This window comes from Patiria miniata, unplaced genomic scaffold (genome assembly GCF_015706575.1).
Source record: "Patiria miniata isolate m_02_andy unplaced genomic scaffold, ASM1570657v1 HiC_scaffold_8, whole genome shotgun sequence".
Taxonomy (NCBI): Eukaryota; Metazoa; Echinodermata; class Asteroidea; order Valvatida; family Asterinidae; genus Patiria; species Patiria miniata.
Window position 1 is genome coordinate 12,387,900 of NW_024037075.1, and position 17,473 is coordinate 12,405,372.

At 39.8% G+C, this 17,473-nt stretch overlaps 1 protein-coding gene across 3 annotated transcripts; it reads left to right on the plus strand.

Annotated features, from left to right (window-relative positions):
* Nucleotides 1–74: 74 nt before the first annotated feature.
* LOC119719339 (sperm-associated antigen 6) lies at nt 75–16,778 on the plus strand. 3 transcript variants are annotated; one of them, XM_038188753.1, is made up of 9 exons: nt 75–238; nt 6,781–6,876; nt 8,518–8,684; nt 9,533–9,716; nt 10,412–10,617; nt 11,490–11,816; nt 12,650–12,841; nt 13,788–14,050; nt 15,405–16,778. In XM_038188753.1, exons 1-9 carry the CDS (start codon nt 214–216, stop codon nt 15,469–15,471), a joined length of 1,527 nt encoding a protein of 508 aa, XP_038044681.1. In that variant the 5' UTR covers nt 75–213; the 3' UTR covers nt 15,472–16,778. The 3 variants fall into 3 exon arrangements, with proteins under 3 accessions (XP_038044681.1, XP_038044680.1, XP_038044682.1); XM_038188752.1 differs by lacking the exon at nt 75–238 and adding an exon at nt 1,472–1,567; XM_038188754.1 differs by lacking the exon at nt 75–238 and adding an exon at nt 4,725–4,748.
* Nucleotides 16,779–17,473: the final 695 nt, after the last annotated feature.

A 17,473-nucleotide genomic window follows, 5' to 3' on the forward strand; every position in this document is an offset into this window, starting at 1 on the left:
GTTTTTGTAATTATTTTCATTTTAGTTTTTGATAATAAAATATATATTTTTGAGTTTATACGGGTGAATGAACTTCTTCCTTGGCAACAAAATAGCAACACACGTGAAACGTCAACGTCAGGCTACCGCGGAGTTGAGAGAACAAGTTGAGAATTGGAATTGTATTTTATTTTTAAATATCCGAAATAAAGCAAAGAAATAAACCGTTTCAAGATGAGTTCAAGACAAGTTTTACAAGGTGGGCCCTAGTACTAGTATGATATTTTGTTGAAGGAAAGTGGTATTCGTAAATTTATCGCATCGCAGTGGCGTGCTATCGAAGAAGCGATTTTCAACTGCTGACAGTGACATGGCTGAGCATGCCGGTCGAGGCTGTTGTGCGTTTTTTTGTGCGCAGTGGCTATTGTTACGGCAGCCGTAACGCATTTCCCATTTTCTATCGTTACGGTAGACTGCAACCTGGCAACTTTTATAAAAAAACATGACAAGAAAATATAAAATTAGAAGGAAAAAAGTGAATTTGAACTTTATGAAATTCGGACTTTATTTCCCTTTTAAAAAAAATCCTCCAAAGCCTCAGGTTAGAAAAGGAAAAAAATTCGAGTGCAAAACTGAGATTTGAACCCGCAACCTCACGGTGCAAAATCCTACCCTCTATCGGCTGAGCTGACGCACTGCTCGACAAAGCGTGTGGAAACAAATAATTATATACCTGCGTGCGTATCAAAAAAATATCGTAGAGGGCGCTAAACAACGAGTGCCGTAACGATAGCCACTTCGTTTTTTGTGATTTGCGCAATCGTAAGAATGCGCATACACATTCTTATGATTGCGCAACTGGTTCCTTGCGCAATCTTCGCAAAAAAAACCTTCCAGTTCCAGATTGAGCGCACATTATTAAGAAGGAAATGGGTCAACTCGTACCCGAGTTAACTCGTACCCGAGTCAACTCGTACCCCAAAATTGACACCCAAGTCAAGTCGTACCCGAGTTAGGTCGTACCCGAGTCAAGTCGTACCCCAGTCAACTCGTACCCGAGTCAAGTCGTACCCGAGTCGACTCGTACCCGAGTCAACTTGTACCCGCAGCTCAAAATAGTTGCCTATTTTCGAAAAGAAAATCAGTGAAACGAACGGAAGATCGGAGGGATATGGCCGGTTGTCCGTGCACGGTGACATCGTTTGTGCCGAGCCTGTGCGCGCACTCGCTGGTCGTGGTGGTCGTACCGTGCACAGTGACATCGTTTTTGCCGGGCCCGTGCGCGCACTCGCCGGTCCACGTGGTTGTCCGTGCACGGTGACATCGTTTTTGCCGGGCCTGTGCGCGCACTCACCGGCCAACGTGGTCGTACCGTGCACGGTGACATCGTTTTTGCCGGGCCTGTGCGCGTACTCATCGGCCAACGTGGTCGTACCGTGCACGGTGACATCGTTTTTCCCGGGCCTGTGCGCGCACTCATCGGCCAAAGTATGCATGCTTTTATCAATTTATTTTATTTTTGTATTACAGATGATCCTGTGGTTTTCCGATGAACCATTTTCTGCTGCTCAAACCGATCGATCGGATGGTATGTCACACAGTTCATGATGAATCGAATCGGATGTCAAGTTTCGAGGACGAAACCCGATTAGCTCAGTTTTGTTTAAGATAATAAAATTTTCTCTTGCACTTGAATTACAATTTGCTAATGTCAAACAATCTTTCACACCCAAGGATCAACTAACAAATTGGTCCGCTAAAACTTATAGAAAGAGCATCTCTGAATGAAACGAGCCACCATTTTCCTTTATCGTGTTTACTTCCTTGATGCCTCAAATGTAAACAAATAATTAAAAATCCTACATTTCTGTTACCAAAATAATATTCTAGTTGAACTTATCGCAGAAACTTTATTTAAGCTGCACAAGATTTTTTTTACGACATTTACCGAACTAATTGTACAAAAAATGACCAACATATTAAAGAATCATTATAAATTAAATAAAGATGTCCGTGTGACTCTTTTAAGTTTCCTGTAATATATTTTCTCTTCAGATTTGTACTTTCAGGGCCCCCAATCTTCCCAAAGAGATTTGTGCCATGTGCAGTTTTTATTCAATAAATGATGCCAAAAATGGAGTGAGTGAACGTTGAAATATTACTTTTACATTACAAAATTCGTTTTTAATAGCAGCTTTCTTTAAAAAAAAAAAGGTCTTAGATACTAAATTCGTAAAAAGAAAACTATGCCCTTAAAACACGTTCGACCGAACAAAAAAAAGACGTAGCAGTTCGCACAGTCACTCCGCAATCTCAGTGATCCAGGGTCTCTGAAAAAAGAAAGAAAAAACATCATTACTAAGAGAAAATACTACACAAATATTAAAATAACACATCTGATGATCTGGATGAAAAGTGAAATTTACCGTTTATCAGCGAGGGCTCCGTCGACTCGCGAGTACCACACTAATGCCGATTTGAAAATGTTCTCCGCGCGGTACCCGTCCGTTCGCGATGAAGCCCTTGCCGATGAACGGTACATTTTCCCTTTTCATCCAGATTGTGATCAACATTTGATACCACCGCCTTCAACTAATCCTTGAACTTTATATGTATTTCTGGCGGCGTAACTAGTATTTCTCAGTCGCCGTTTTTGAGGGTAAAATCGGAAGTTTTGTTAACCATCCATCTGTACTTCCAAACTAAAAAAGGAGGGGAGTACGAGTTGACCTGGGTGCGAGTTGACCCGGGTACGAGTTGGCTCGGGTACGAGTTAACCTGGGTACGAGTTAACTCGGGTACGAGTTAACTTGGGTACGAGTTAACTCGGGTACGAGTTGACCCGGGTACGAGTTGACTCGGGTACGAGTTAACTCGGGTACGAGTTGACCCAAAATCATTAAGAATAGGCATGTCACACCAATTTTTTTAAAAACGAAGTGGCTATCGTTACGGCAGCCTTTGTTTAGCGCCCTCTACGATACTTTTTTGATACGCACGCAGGTATATAATAATTTGTTTCCCCACGTTTTAGCGAGCAGTGCAACAGCTCAGTTGAAAGAGGGTAGGATTTTGCACCGCGAGGTTGCGGATTCGCATCTCAGTTTGCACTCGAATTTTTTTCCTTTTCTATAAAAATTCTAACCTGAGGCTTTGGAGGATTTTTTTTAAAAGGGAAATAAAGTCCGAATTTCATAACGCTCAAAAAGTCAAATTCACTTTTTTCCCTTCTAATTTTATATTTTCTTCTCATGTTTTTACAAAAGTTGCACTTGCAGTAGGCCTACTACTACCGTAATGATAGAAAATGGGAAATGCGTTACAACTGCCGTAACGATAGCCACTGCATTTTAAAAAGGCAGTGTATATTTTGCCGGAGACGGCAAACCTTTAGTAAACGTTAGTTTGCTGGATATGCACTGAACATGCGCAGTTACTGTTTTTTTGTACTTAAACATTTTCTGGTGACAAGTTTTAGTCTGGCTCCATGCCAAAATTATCGTTGTTACCTCGTATTCACAAGATGGGATTCAGACCATTTTATAATTTCGGACTTCATTTCCCTTTTAAAAAAAATCCTCCAGAGCCACAAATCTGAAAAAGAAAATGTAATACTCTGCAAAAAATGTTTAAGACATGTTAAAATAATAAAAGAAGAATAGGCCTATTCTTATTTATTTGGGGATGAGAAAAAAAAAATTAAAAATGCTATGCGGTCGGAATCGAACGCGAGTCATCCCGCTTGCTAGAGCCTTTGCTTAACCATTACACCAAATGTGCTACACAACTTTTGATGGGAATTTAATACATCTTATAATTCAGCCCTATTTTAAAGAGTACAGCGCCCTCTGTTGATATGGATTGCTGCCGGCAAACCTTTAGTAATCGTTAGTTTGCCGTCATTACCTCCGGCAAAATATCCACTATCTTTTAAAAAAGAAAATGGGTTTTCTGTTTACATTTAATTTGGAAAGATCTTGGCATAAGAAAGAAAAATCTTTTTGAATCATCAATTTTGGTCAAATGGTTTTTGAAAAACTGAAGTTTACATGTACATACATGTACATGTACTTACGATCTAGCCCCACTCGTGTGGCCTCCGTATTGCTGAGCTGTACGTAAGGCCACACGACTGGTTTCCCAACCTAGTTGTACTGAGGAGTTTATTCCAAACACTGGCGCGCCCTTTTTGGCACTTCATTTTACATACCACTGATATGGTTGTATTCTATGATTTCTCATCTGTTGGGGTAAAGTTCCGTACTCGATCGTCAATTTATCTGCTGCCAAACATTTTAATTGTCACCTCACCTGTTCATTTGAACCAAGAGAAATCCAGGAAGCTGTGTAAAGGTGAAAAAAATTTACTCAAAATGTGTTTTTAGAGCACATTTTGGATGCATACGTCGTGCAGAACTAACTTGAAGCAGCTGGTCAAAACTGATTGTAGTGGCTGAAAGACAGCGGTACGTTATACGCATGACATCGACAACCATGACGTCGCATGAGCCGGCCAATGATAGTGTGGCAGGGCCAAATTTATCTTGTATATTTTTCATGTATGTAGTGTATAGTATATAGGAGTAGCTCCCCTTTAGAACAAAAAGAAATCATTTTAGTTTTACTTAAGATTCCCCCCTTTCTTGGTAGTGTGTCCCCCTGGTTGTTTACTTTAGTAGCCCACATGTTCCCCCTATAAAAGCTGCCACATGGTCAAGCCACACTTTAATCCACCAGCAGACCAACAGAGACAACTTCATAGTATACCGGTATCTTATGTTCCTCCTAACTGGAGTGGTGTGTCCTGTTTGAGCTCTGTCTGCTCGAGTCATTTGACTTTATTCCTGCTTGAGTGTTCTTTGAAAGATCCACTATTCACACTGTGTTGGTTTTAGATTTTAGGGTTTAAGTCTCAATTTCTTTTTTTTTTGGTTTTAGTCTTTGGTTTTTAGGTTTTATTCTTTGCTTTTAGTTTCTGGTTTTTGGTTTAAGGTTCTTGTGAATAAATTCTTTTTGGTCTTTTTTTTGTTTGAAATCTAGAATTCGTCTCTGGTCTCTATTAATTCAATTTCCTCGCGACTTTTCCCTTCAAAGATCCTGAGTTTAGTTTAGTTTTGTTAGTTAATCCCCATAGAGTCTTAGTTTGTGCGAGTTCCCCAAGTGTGTCATTTTTCACGGTTACAATAGTGCAATACGTCATTATGAATATTTATTTTCTCATGAATATTTAGTTTATTTCAATGGATACTTCAAATACGTCCAAAGATTGATTATTGCAACAGCGATTGTGCGCGGCCTTGCGGTTCAGAGTCTTGTGTATCAAGCAAGCGTCCGTGGTTCGAATCTTGGTGAAGTAACTGACTGATTAATAAATAGAAATTAAGGAAAGGAGAGGGTGAGAGTAGAGGAGGGAAAGTGGAGGAATAAACTTAAAAGATGTAACTTTTGGCGCTAGAAAATTAATTGAAAAAAGTGGCGATCGAGTACGGAACTTTTTCCCCGGGTAGATTAGGTGATATTTCTTCAAATTTTTTCGAGAAATTCAGACATCTTTCTGGAGTCCATATGCGCCTGTTTGGGACTAAAATCCTCAGTAGGTTGGGAAACCAGGCATGTGGCCTAAGGTACAGCGCAGCAATGGGGAGGCCACACAAGTGGGGCTACTTACATGTACGATCATGACGATCCGGATGAAGTGAAATTTCCCATTCGATTCCGAGAACTCCCCTCATAATCGTGAACACGTTAAATTTCCGACTCGTGGTAATGTTTGATGGACGCAATGTGATCTTCATGCCCAGCGTACATTCGATGGTCCCCGTATCCTGTGTGCGATCCTTTACCGAGCGCGATGCATCGATTATGATAATGAGAAGACTGGATCTCGTTTGTAAACACAAGTACATTTCGAACGATAATAGGGAGTCGGGAACTAGGGCAAATTTAATGGGTGAAAACCAGTTAAAGCTAGTTCCCGACTCCCTTTTACCGTTTAAAATGCACTTGTGTTTGCAAACGTGATCTAGTCTTCTCATTGTCATAATTGATGCATGGCACTGGGTAACGGAATCGCACTCAGGGTACGGGGACCAACGAATGTACGCTGGGCATGAAGATCACATCGCGTCGTTCAAGCATTAACACGAGTCGGAAATTTAACGTGTTCACGATCGCGAGGGGAGCTCTCGGAATCGAATGGGAAATTTCACTTCATCCGGATCGTAAGTACATGTACAAGAAAACTTCAGTACAACCATCTTAATCACCGATGTCTACTTGTAACTCAGGTGGCATATCTAGTAATTTGTAGGCCATTTTGAGGGTGAAATCTGATTTTTTTTGGGGGGGGGCAATGTTGGGTGTTTTGGTCAGGGACAAAATTGTGTTGCCTGGCATATACGGATTAGCGTGGACCCTACTATCGCCAGACCATGTCTGAATGTTAAAAAGGCGATAAGTTGGGTCCAAGTTACTCACACTACCCTAGGCCTAGCATAAAATTGAAATACTAAGGCATATTTCCACATACAAATATGGTGTATGTTCATGATTTTTGACACCACGCTTGTAGTAGTACTAGAGACCTAGGCCAGACTGCAACTTCGCAATCGTCTATCCCGCCTGCATAGTGCTAGCGCAGTACACCCAAACTGTAAACCAAGTGGTAACATTCTGTGTGCGGAACAGCTGCGTGTGCAGCATTAGTTTTTCCTTGGGTTTCCCCGAGGAAAAACTAATTCAAGTGAGTTGAATTGAAGGTTGAACTTCATATTTACGAAACCAATTCTTTCCTTCCTACAGTCTTTGAGCAGTACCAGAAGGCCAGGACAACCTTTGTGCAGACTATTGCTGAATTGGCCTCCAGATCACAGAACATCGAGCTCCTACAAAATGCAGGTAAGTGATCATCTCAAAAGTCGGAACGTTCCCGTTCCATGTGGTACGTTCCATGTGGTACACGCATAGACCATGCGGCATCACCTGGTGTTCCCAGGCTGTTCCCAACTGGACCAGGCCATTCCCGAGTAACCTTGCTTGTGCATAGACCAACGTTTCCATGCGGCATCACCTGGTGTTCCCAGGCTGTTCCCAATTGGAACAGGCAATTGTTCCCAATTGGAGCAGGTGACATTCCAAGTGTTTCAACTTTTGTGATGGAACGTTCCTTCAGGCATATGCACACAGAAAATGATCTACATGTACAGAAAGCTCGTAGAATTGCACTGTGTAGATCACGGTGACTGCATCAGATGAAGTCGTAATGTTGATGTTAAAACCTTGCACACGTACATCTTGCTGAAATCCTTACCAGGGTGGTGTATCAATGGAATAGGGAAGTGTATGAACCAGTTTGCTACTATAGTATGCAATTTCTATGCTCTTTTCGAGTTTCTTCATCCGGAGAAAAATTCCTTTTCTAAATGGTTATTTTTCTAGCAATACAAATAGTTGTTCATTTTTTAATAAGACATTAATTGACCAAACACAAATCTGCCCTGTTTAGTTATTGAATGATTCCAAAATAAAAAAGTTTTTTTGGTTGGTATAAAACATACAAGTTGAAAATGTATTGATAGAAAAAAGTTAATTTTTGTTCAAGGGTACAGGGAAAGGAACTTCATCCTTATCAACATTTCAGGTGCTAGCTGTAAGCACTGTACCTTTTACAAGTTTTGTAACAAAATCTGATGAGTTGGGGCTCAAACCCACAACCATATGCACTAATGTGGACATTTCTCAACCATTGAGCTAAAAGGTGTTCTTTTGCTAAAGACTTCAAGCTTCTATCAGTACACACTACAGTATATGCACTAGGTCATTTTCCATCTGTTCATTTATGTTTATTCACTTTGGTCAAATGCAAAACAAAATGCAGAGTTCTGTTGATTTAATGAATCCAAGCAAACTTGGAGGGCCTAATATGTTTTGATTCTTGCAGAAACTTTGACAAAGATGCTGCTATAATCAAAAGGTTAGGCTGTCTAAGTTTGTTTGATTTGTATGTTTTAGGTTAATCCAGTAAGCAAGCACTTGGTTGCAGTTTTGTTCATATTTCTAATCCATATTTTGTCAAAGGCTCAATTGCACAAATAATTCGTTTTTTTTTTTTATTTAGCTCAAAAGTTGTTTCTAATGTCGCATAAATGGGGTTTTGACACTGCCTTATATTGAACAAAGGATGTTAATATTATAAGATGGAATTTTGCATCGGGGTGATATAAATCAAATTAGGTTTTGCCCTTCACCGACGTTTTTAAGACATCTGCACTAGAAAGCAGGAGGTTGTGGGTTCGAGTCCCACCCGAGTGATTTTTTCCAACTTTCACTCGGTAGGTAACACACTGAGTATACAGTGTTTAAAAACGTTGGTGAAGGGCAAAACCTAATTTGATGTTAATATTTCTGTTTAGTTTTGTATACAAAATGTTACCCTCTGCTTAATTAGCCATTGTCCTTTCGACGTTCAATGAATGTGATACCACCCCTCTTTGGAATCATACACTTCATTCCAGCTATTTCTTTGATGTCTGTTTGTAGGTGTGATGTCCCTGTTGCGGCCTCTCTTGCTGGACGTCGTTCCCACCATCCAGCAGACTGCAGCGTTGGCTCTAGGTCGCCTGGCTAACTACAATGAGGATCTAGCCGAGGCGGTGGTTAAGGGAGACATCCTCCCACAACTTGTCTACTCCCTGGCTGAGCAGAATGTAACCATTGGCAATCATTTTACCTCGCCTCATTACTGAATCTTTCTTGATAGAACACACTGAGAAAAGATCGGCCCCGATATATAAGAGGAGAACTTTAAGTAATGAATCATCGGGAATTGCAATGATTACCTAGGGACAAAGTTGCCTATCAACAAGTTGCTTCTGAAAGAGATTGGATTTAAGGTTGATTACCAAGCTGAAAATAACAAAGACAGGAATGAAATAGTCCCTTTATACATGTAATATGAATGGCTTTGAGGGGGATACAAAAATATTGCACAAGCTATAATTGACTAGTGCAATGTTGTTATAGCGAGTGCAATATATTCTTGTAAAAAAACTGTGAGTTTCTACACTCTTGATTGAGAAGGAACCAGCGAAATATGTTAAAATTCCCAGATGAGGACAATTTTTCAAATATTATTGTTGTCATCTGGGTACTTTTACTGACATAATATTGCTGTCATCCAGGTACTTTTTACGAAAACATACAATACGCTGATTTATTTTTACCACTGGAAGCCTGATATATTAAATGATAATCAGTGATATTCACAGATTTTCTTCAGAAGAAATACTTTCAGTAGACAGATGCATCCACCCACTTTTTTTTTTATAAACTTTAGAAATTTAAGATAAAAAAAAATATTTTGTCTGCCAAAATCTGCATTAATTACTACCTTTACTATGCTTGGACAATTATTTTATGGTAATTTACAGAACTTTTGTAAAACTAATAATACAGGAACAACTAACTCTTTAACACCGTATATTTGTGTTTTGGCCGCTTTTCAACTGTGAGATCTAGATGTAATGTACATGTTTTGTATATTGTGTCCTGACAGAGATTCTACAAGAAGGCAGCTGCCTTTGTGCTGCGTGCCGTGGCCAAGCACTCCCCTGAGCTAGCCCAGTCTGTGGTAGACTGCGGTGCCCTGGATGCCCTGGTCATCTGCCTGGAAGAGTTTGATCCTAGCGTCAAAGAATCTGCTGCCTGGGCCTTGGGGTACATTGCGAGACACAATGCAGGTAGGCTAGGCATTGCACTTGCTCGGGAAACCTTTGCTTTGAGAAGATCCTGACTGTGGTTTGCTGTCCCAATTTGAAAGAGGAGTCAGAGGGATGTGATTTTAAGTGGAAGGTGGAATCTCAAAATCACATCCAATGCCCAAAACCACTTTAATAATCATCTCTGCAATGTGATCTGAAACCTCTACACTTGTCACAATGCATTCTTTGTTTGAACGGTTTGTTCACTTCAGATGAGAGCTTGCACATAGAGAATATAATTTTTAAATACAGATAAAAGCAACGTCACTCTAATCTCTCAGTCCAAATTTGCACAGAACTTAACCAACATCTCAGAATTGTCCTGGCAAAAAAAATATCTAATTTATGGAGACCCACATTTTTTCAAATTACAGGGGACTTGAGCAACATTCGTTTTGAAAAGTTACTGAAAAAAAGCTACTGCATTTGCTTACCAACTTGGAATGAAATTAATAATTGTTTAAGAAGGAATCATCAAAATTATAAAAGAAAAAACAGAAACACAGCATCTATAGACATAAGATCTGTCAGAAATTCTAGGTACAATTAAAAAACACCTTTTTTTCTTTCATTGAAATCAAATGTTTTCTCATGAGTGTTGCATGAGTGTACCAATGCAGAGTAGCACTGTTCATTAATCTGGCGCTGGTACTTGCTATGCTTTGCCCATGCAGAGTTAGCCCAGTCAGTGGTGGATGCTGGGGCCGTCCCTCTCCTGGTTCTTGGCATTCAGGAGCCAGAGCTGTGCTTGAAGCGTATTGCTGCCTCAGCCTTGAGTGATATCTGCAAGCATTCCCCTGAACTGGCTCAGACTGTGGTAGATGCTGGTGCTATAGCTCACCTGGCACAAATGATTCTCAACCCAGACCAGAAACTCAAGGTACAGCAGATTTATTACATGGTTTAGCTCTATAGTTTTTTTTCGGGCTTTTTTTTCAAAGGGTACATTGAGGGTTTTTTTTACCATTGATGTAGGACATACCTACAGCAAGATCAATAAATCAATCAATGCTTAAATTAGCACTGTATTTTTCTATTTCATTCTTGAACAAATTTGCAATTAGTAATTCACCTAAGGCTGACAAGTGCTTGCAGTATCCTAACTCCCTACTGTCTTTTACTAAGTACTGGACCAAGTCCGCCAAAATCCATCAATCACACTGCTTCCTAATGCATGCTTTGCTTTATGCCTCCAGGCCCAACTCCATCATACTCCATCAATATTTAGTCAAATTAGGCCTGCAGGACGAAGTCCTCTAAAATGGGGGGATGGATTTTGATGGAGTTAGGGAGGTTAGGTTTAAAAATAAAAGTTGTTGTTGTATCGTGTAATTGAAAGAATATCTGAAAATGTTTTCAATTAAGCAATTTTATTTTGAAATTTTTCCAACTTGAATAGGCTATTTTCAATCATGCGAACTTTGCGACATATTGCCATTGTCAGTATTCAGCACATTTTTCCAATCTAATCAAAAACAAGTTGTGTTTACATTCCATTCCTTGTGGATGAGACCTCAAGCCTCTTATGATGTAATAATAAGAATTTGACCAAGCCTGCTTGCCAGGTATTACACTGGTTAAGGCCGGTTCATACAAGCAAGTTTCATGTCAGCAAGTGAAGATTCATTTTGATGCTTGCTGTTCGTGTTACCATAAATGAATTCATCACTCACTGAATTAGCGCGAAGTGTTAACCGGCCCTTACACTGTTTTTGATATAAGTGAAGTAAGCAGGCACTTGTTCATTTTCAGCGTCAAGTCTTCTCAGCCTTGAGCCAGATCTCCAAGCACTCTGTGGACCTGGCCGAGATGGTCGTGGAAGCGGAAATCTTCCCGGCGGTCCTGACGTGCCTGAAGGACTCTGATGAGTATGTGCGCAAGAACGTGGCCACGCTGATCCGTGAGATTGCCAAGCACACCCCAGAGCTGTCCCAGCTGATCGTCAATGCTGGAGGGGTGGCTGCTGTGGTGGATTACGTCGGGGAGTCGGAGGGTAACGTTAGACTGCCTGGTGTCCTGATGCTGGGCTATGTGGCTGCTCATTCTGAGAACCTTGCTATGGCTGTTATTGTATCCAAGGTAGGAATCTTGGTTTACTTTTTATTAAATTCTAGATTGAGGCAGAGTGGCGTCAGTTTTCAGCGGTTGCTTTGTGTGACCATTTGCCACTCCAGGCTCAAGAACTATTTAGTTTCAAGAACATAGGTCTGGGAGCTAGACAAGCCAATGTAAAAAAATCCTGGATGTCGGCATCCACCTAGACTGGTTTTACATTGACTTGTGTGGACCTAAGGTCCATACTATTTATGTCAAATAAAAATACTGATATTTGAAACCCCTCAGAGATTGTTCATTTTTTGGTGTGTGAGTGATTGTTTAGAATGCTGCAGTGGTTATGATAATGAACCCACGTTTTACAATTGCCAAATCCTTTTAAATTCTCATGGGTGATTATAACAATATTCTAATACTGTACACAAACTACTTCTATCCTCTCTTGTCAAAATACATTTGTCAATTACATCAAGGCTGATATAAGTGACAGATCTACAGGGGGTGTTTCAAGTACGTTTTCCTTTTCAAGTTTGTTAATTACATTTAATTTGTTTTATCATAATGCTGCACCCGGTAGTAGGGGCACAAGCTCAGTGCTATGAGTTTCTTTTAAATTAAAAGTAACTGGTTACCAATTGAGGTGAGAATTCGTTATTGTTGCCTCCATACTGTAATTACTCACAAAATTCTCTTGACACAAGAGATTTTTGTTCTCTGTACAACACAGGTCGTGATAACAGTAAAGCACAATCCTAAATTTAATGAAAGCTGTATTGTGCAATTACCTATTTCCCACGAGATGATTTTTAGAACCACTTTGTTTCAGCTCTCATTGCTATCTTTTCCTTCCTGCTCAGGGTGTGACCCAGCTAGCCATAACCCTAGCCGAAGAACCTCAGGACCACATCCAAGCGGCTGCTGCGTGGGCACTAGGCCAGATAGGCAGACACACTCCTGAACATGCCAAGGCTGTGGCTGTGGCTAATGTGCTCCCTAGACTCCTGCAGTGCTACCTCCGAGCTGATGCCTCGGAAGATCTGCAGACTAAGGTAATGACCTGGGCCCAATTTCCTGGCTCTGCTTACCGTTAGCGAAAAATCCCTGCTTACTATAGCAGGAAATTCTGTGCTTACTGTAAGCGTGTTTCACGGATTAGCGAGGAGTTTCAGCTTCTGCTCGTGCGTACATCCCGCAACTAAGGATTCTGTGCTTACAAGGTTAGCAAAGAATTTCTCTGCTAGCACTGTTAGCACAGAATGGTGATCATAAACACGGAATTCTGTGGTAAGCAGAGCCATGAAATTGGTCCGTGATCAGCATCATTTGAGAGTATTTAATTTGTGTTAATACTGCACGAAAATGGATAATTATAGTCTTTACAAGGTTTAGTGGGCATGAACTCACGACATAGGGCACATGGGGGTGTAGATTTGTTTTGTTTGAGTTTTTGTCATTAAAAATAGCAGCATGGGCTGTATATTCCAAATCAAAAAGAGCTCGATTTAAAAATGCTTCACTGACCTGATGAGCAAGAGTAAACATTTTATGGTTTGAGCTTCTTTACAGAAATAGCCTTGCCAGACTCACTTTACTTCCATATCCAATATGAGCGCCACTGCAAAAACTTTATACTTCTTTCCACTCCAAACCTAATATTAAACCAATTATTTTAGCCATTTTGGGCATTACTATTAGTGCGACACACAACATGTGTGTACTGGTTTATGTACATATGGCATACGTTTATGCACAAGGAATTTTTATTTGAATGTGCATAAACGTGAATCTACTCTGTGTGGGAAGCCAAGAATGCAGCAGCAATTTGTTCACAGGTTTTTCATATCTTAGTGTTTGTTATTTGAACAGAGGCACATGTGCTGAGACAGAGAGTCCATAGGTAGTGCTTCTTTCTCCAAGAGTGTTCATGTTTGGAACCAACAGTCTTGGATGGATATTGAGAATGGATAACCTGAATTACTTCCTTGTCCTTTACAGGCCAAGAAGGCTTTGAAGAACATCCTTCAGAAGTGTGTCCACTTACCGGCCTTAGAGCCCCTGCTGCACGATGCCCCAGCCAACATCCTCAAGCACGTAGTGGGTCAGTTCAGCAAGGTGTTGCCTCACGATGCAGCAGCACGTCGTCTGTTTGTCACCAGCGGAGGGCTGAAGAAGGTTCAGGAGATCAAGGCCGAGCCCGGCAGTGCCCTGCATGAGTACATCAATACCATCAATAACTGCTTCCCAGAGGAGATTGTCAGGTCAGCTTGCATTCTTACTGTGCTTTAACCCTAACCCTCCAGCATGTCTGGAGTATTTTAGCGGAAAACCCTGCCAAACACAGCAACTTTGCAACACTTGTCTAAGTGACAAGCCTGCCCAACGTAGCAAGATCCATCAGGTCAAAAGTCTCAATGCCAAACTGCCTCAGAGTCCATGGTCACTGAACACAGCAGGATACAACTGTGGCATTGTTCAATGGGATTAGCTCTCAGTGTTTGAGTACTGGCCGTTTATGCACTGGTGTTGGTAGCTGAATGCATCAAAGTGCACCAGACTTTTCCACCTGACGCACTGTGTTGCGTATGGCAGGGTTAGGGTTAAAGATGAACTGTCTATGTTAATTTAAGTATCAAGCTGAAAAATAGGTTTTATTCATAAATTATTGCGTCAGTGCAACAAGATCGCAACTCGGATTTAACTCATCTCCAATAATTCCCATTTTCAACTTTAGTAGCATCATATAAATTTGTGTTTGATATGAAACATGGTGCTACAAAAGTTAAAAATGGGAGTTATTCAAGATGAGTGAAATCTGAGTAACGACGTTGTTACACTGACACAACAAAATTGGTTCTTTCCTCTTTTTGGGGGCAATATGAAAGTTATTCACTTTTGAATGAGACATTGACCACAGAAATTGCCCCATGTTAGGTTAGGGTAGAATTACACAATGTACTTTACAAAATTTTGAATATTTAAATTGATTCAGTTCTCGTAAGGAAGGCTGAGTCTCGTCAACCCCCTTTTAGAATCGATAGAGGGATCTGTTTCTGTGCAAAAGCAACCCAAAATATAAGCCTTGTTTTACTAGAGGGTTGCAGGTGCCTAAAAAAGGGGGGAAACAGTTTTAATTTTGTCAAAATTTGTTAAGAGAAAAAATCCAACTTGTTGAAGAGCACAGATAGTATATCTGTAATAATAATTTGAAATTTCAGTCAGATTTTTACTAACAATTTACCATATTTGTCCATAAAAACCCAGAAGGCATGTGTTATACACAGCTCAAATTAAGTCTCATAGTAAGTTGTTATTTAGCCTGTGTAGTCCAAAAGTAGAAAATTCCATCAAACATTATGCTTCACTCGTGCACCTTTTTTTTTTTTTAACTTTCAACACTTCTTTTCTTTAAAAAAGGCTTCTCAGGCTTTGTGAGGCAAAACAAGTGTCAAAAATCAAACATCCTTTTGGGCTCAAAACATCAGTTGAAAAGTTTTTAGGCCTCTTTGAATAAAACTCAAATGGTAAAAGGTCTGTTTTGCCACTTTTGAACTAATGTCCCAAAGCGTTCCAATGGTGTGTTTAACATCTCTTGATATTGTCTTCTGCTTGCAGGTATTACTCCCCAGGCTACTCAGATGCTCTGCTGGAGAGAGTTGAGCAGTACCAACCAGTGGCTTAAATTACACCCTGACCTGGAGAATACAAGATAACAACATACCGGCCAGAATTGGGGAGTAATGACTCCTGTAAAGGTTTTCTAGAAGTGCAGCAAGTATGACCAGACATGATTTCTGATTTGGTACTTATTTTCCATCATGAAAACATTGTTTTCAGGTATTTTCAAACTTACATTTTTTTCATAAGGCATTAAAACTGATATACGAATTTGCATATTGCTTTTGAGAAATCATTGCATGTAGCATTGGTAATGGTATGTGTTTCAAGTATACTATAGCCCGTTCATGCAAAAACGGTTGTTAACTGCATAGTGCAAACACTTCGGAAGCTCCGTTGCACACAAACACACTGTGAATGGTGCTCTCATTTTATTATCAGGACACTCTTGCACATACTCAATGCCATATCAAGTAAAGTTTCACTTTTGTGAATGCAAATTGGCCCACATGCACGTTTGTATAGTGCATATCATAAGTTTAAAATGAAAGTACTAATAATGTCCTCTTAACCACAATGTGTAGCACCCTCCAGAGTAGAGTTTAATACACCATCCTTGTGAAAAGTAAAATGCTACAATAGTAGTCTTTGTTTCAGTCGCTCATACTTGCTAGCACTTCAACAGTGAGGGTACAGCACAGTTTGAAAACTTTGAGTATTGTCAAACTACACTGATATGAGATTAAAAGTTTAACTATTATATTGCTTGGTTTACTCGGTAATAACACTTTAACTTTTTTTCAAGCATCATTATTATTTCATGTTTTTCAATTGAAATGCTCTTTGAGAAGAACGTTCAGTCTTTCAGCTCGCCCTGGTTAACATTTTGAGTTGCAGAAAAAGTATGCATTTATTTCAAATTATAAAATAATCATTGTTGATAGAATTCTGATATTTACGTGTGTAAAATAACAAGGTATTGATAAATTTGCCCAGTTGTTTTCCTAACGCCCACCAATTAACTGAAGGAGAGAGATAATTTAAACTGTGATGTACGTGTGTTTAACCAGTTGGTGCCTTCATAACATCCAAAACCTTTGTATTCAAGAGTTCCGTCCAGTCAGACAATTTGCATGAATTTTCCACATAATTGATGATTTAAATATTAAGTCATGTTTTGCTTTTTTGTACATACTTTTCATGTTTTGAATAACATTGTATTTCGTGGAAATTTAATACTGTAAAACACCACCCAAATGTGTTTATTGTGTCTTGAATGTTAAGCTATCCCTTTGTTATAATAGTGAGCAGGTCCTTGTACATACTGTTGGCTTGAATAAAATAGTTTCGCAGATTCTCGATTGAAATTTAGTTGATTGATGTGCACTTTTATTTGAATTCTTGAGCCTCATCCTCTGCAGAAAGTTAGCAACTTAACTACTTGGCAATTTTTAGGATGGTAATTATAACCATTCAATACCTACCTCCCTACTCTTGACCCAACCCCTCCCGGTAACCCTTCATTCTCGGTCCATTTCATCCAGTTTTCTGTTTTATACAGGCATGAGAGTTTTCAGACTTTTTGTCAATCTTTTACCAGTAAAACTTGGCCCAGTACAGGTTGACCCTTGACAGAATAGCAATGAATGCCCAGTTATCCGTGGCCACAGACACACAAGGTGTCATGATCTTTAACTTATTTGAAAATATTTATTAGATTTTTTTTACACCATTTACATCTGGGTTTCCTTTTTTTTTTTACACACTCTTTATAAGGCAAAAAAAAGTTCTGCTGCTATTCTGACAGCCCCTACCCTAATTTTTTTATGGAGAAAATGAGGAAAAAAGCACCCAAAACCACCAATTTCTGCCTTTTACCCTTGACGACTACACGCAGACGCCTCCATATGATCGTACGCAAAAAAATGGCAATTTTTCCCCTACCTACCTACCTACCCTATTTTCGAATGCCACGTAATCGGGAGCAGAACTATTTTTGTTGGCCTAACACGTCATGAATTTGTTTTAAATGCTAGCTGCAGTCTGTGTACTTTTGGTTTAACGAT

What these genes read in the sequence shown, in the direction of transcription:
- LOC119719339 (XM_038188752.1), top strand. Translation starts at nt 1,474, where the DNA reads ATGCTTTTATCAATTTATTTTATTTTTGTATTACAGATGATCCTGTGG. An exon ending in CGAGCTCCTACAAAATGCAG is followed by an intron (nt 6,877 to 8,517) that starts GTAAGTGATCAT and finishes GTCTGTTTGTAG; the next exon opens with GTGTGATGTCCCTGTTGCGG. An exon ending in ACTCCCTGGCTGAGCAGAAT is followed by an intron (nt 8,685 to 9,532) that starts GTAACCATTGGC and finishes GTGTCCTGACAG; the next exon opens with AGATTCTACAAGAAGGCAGC.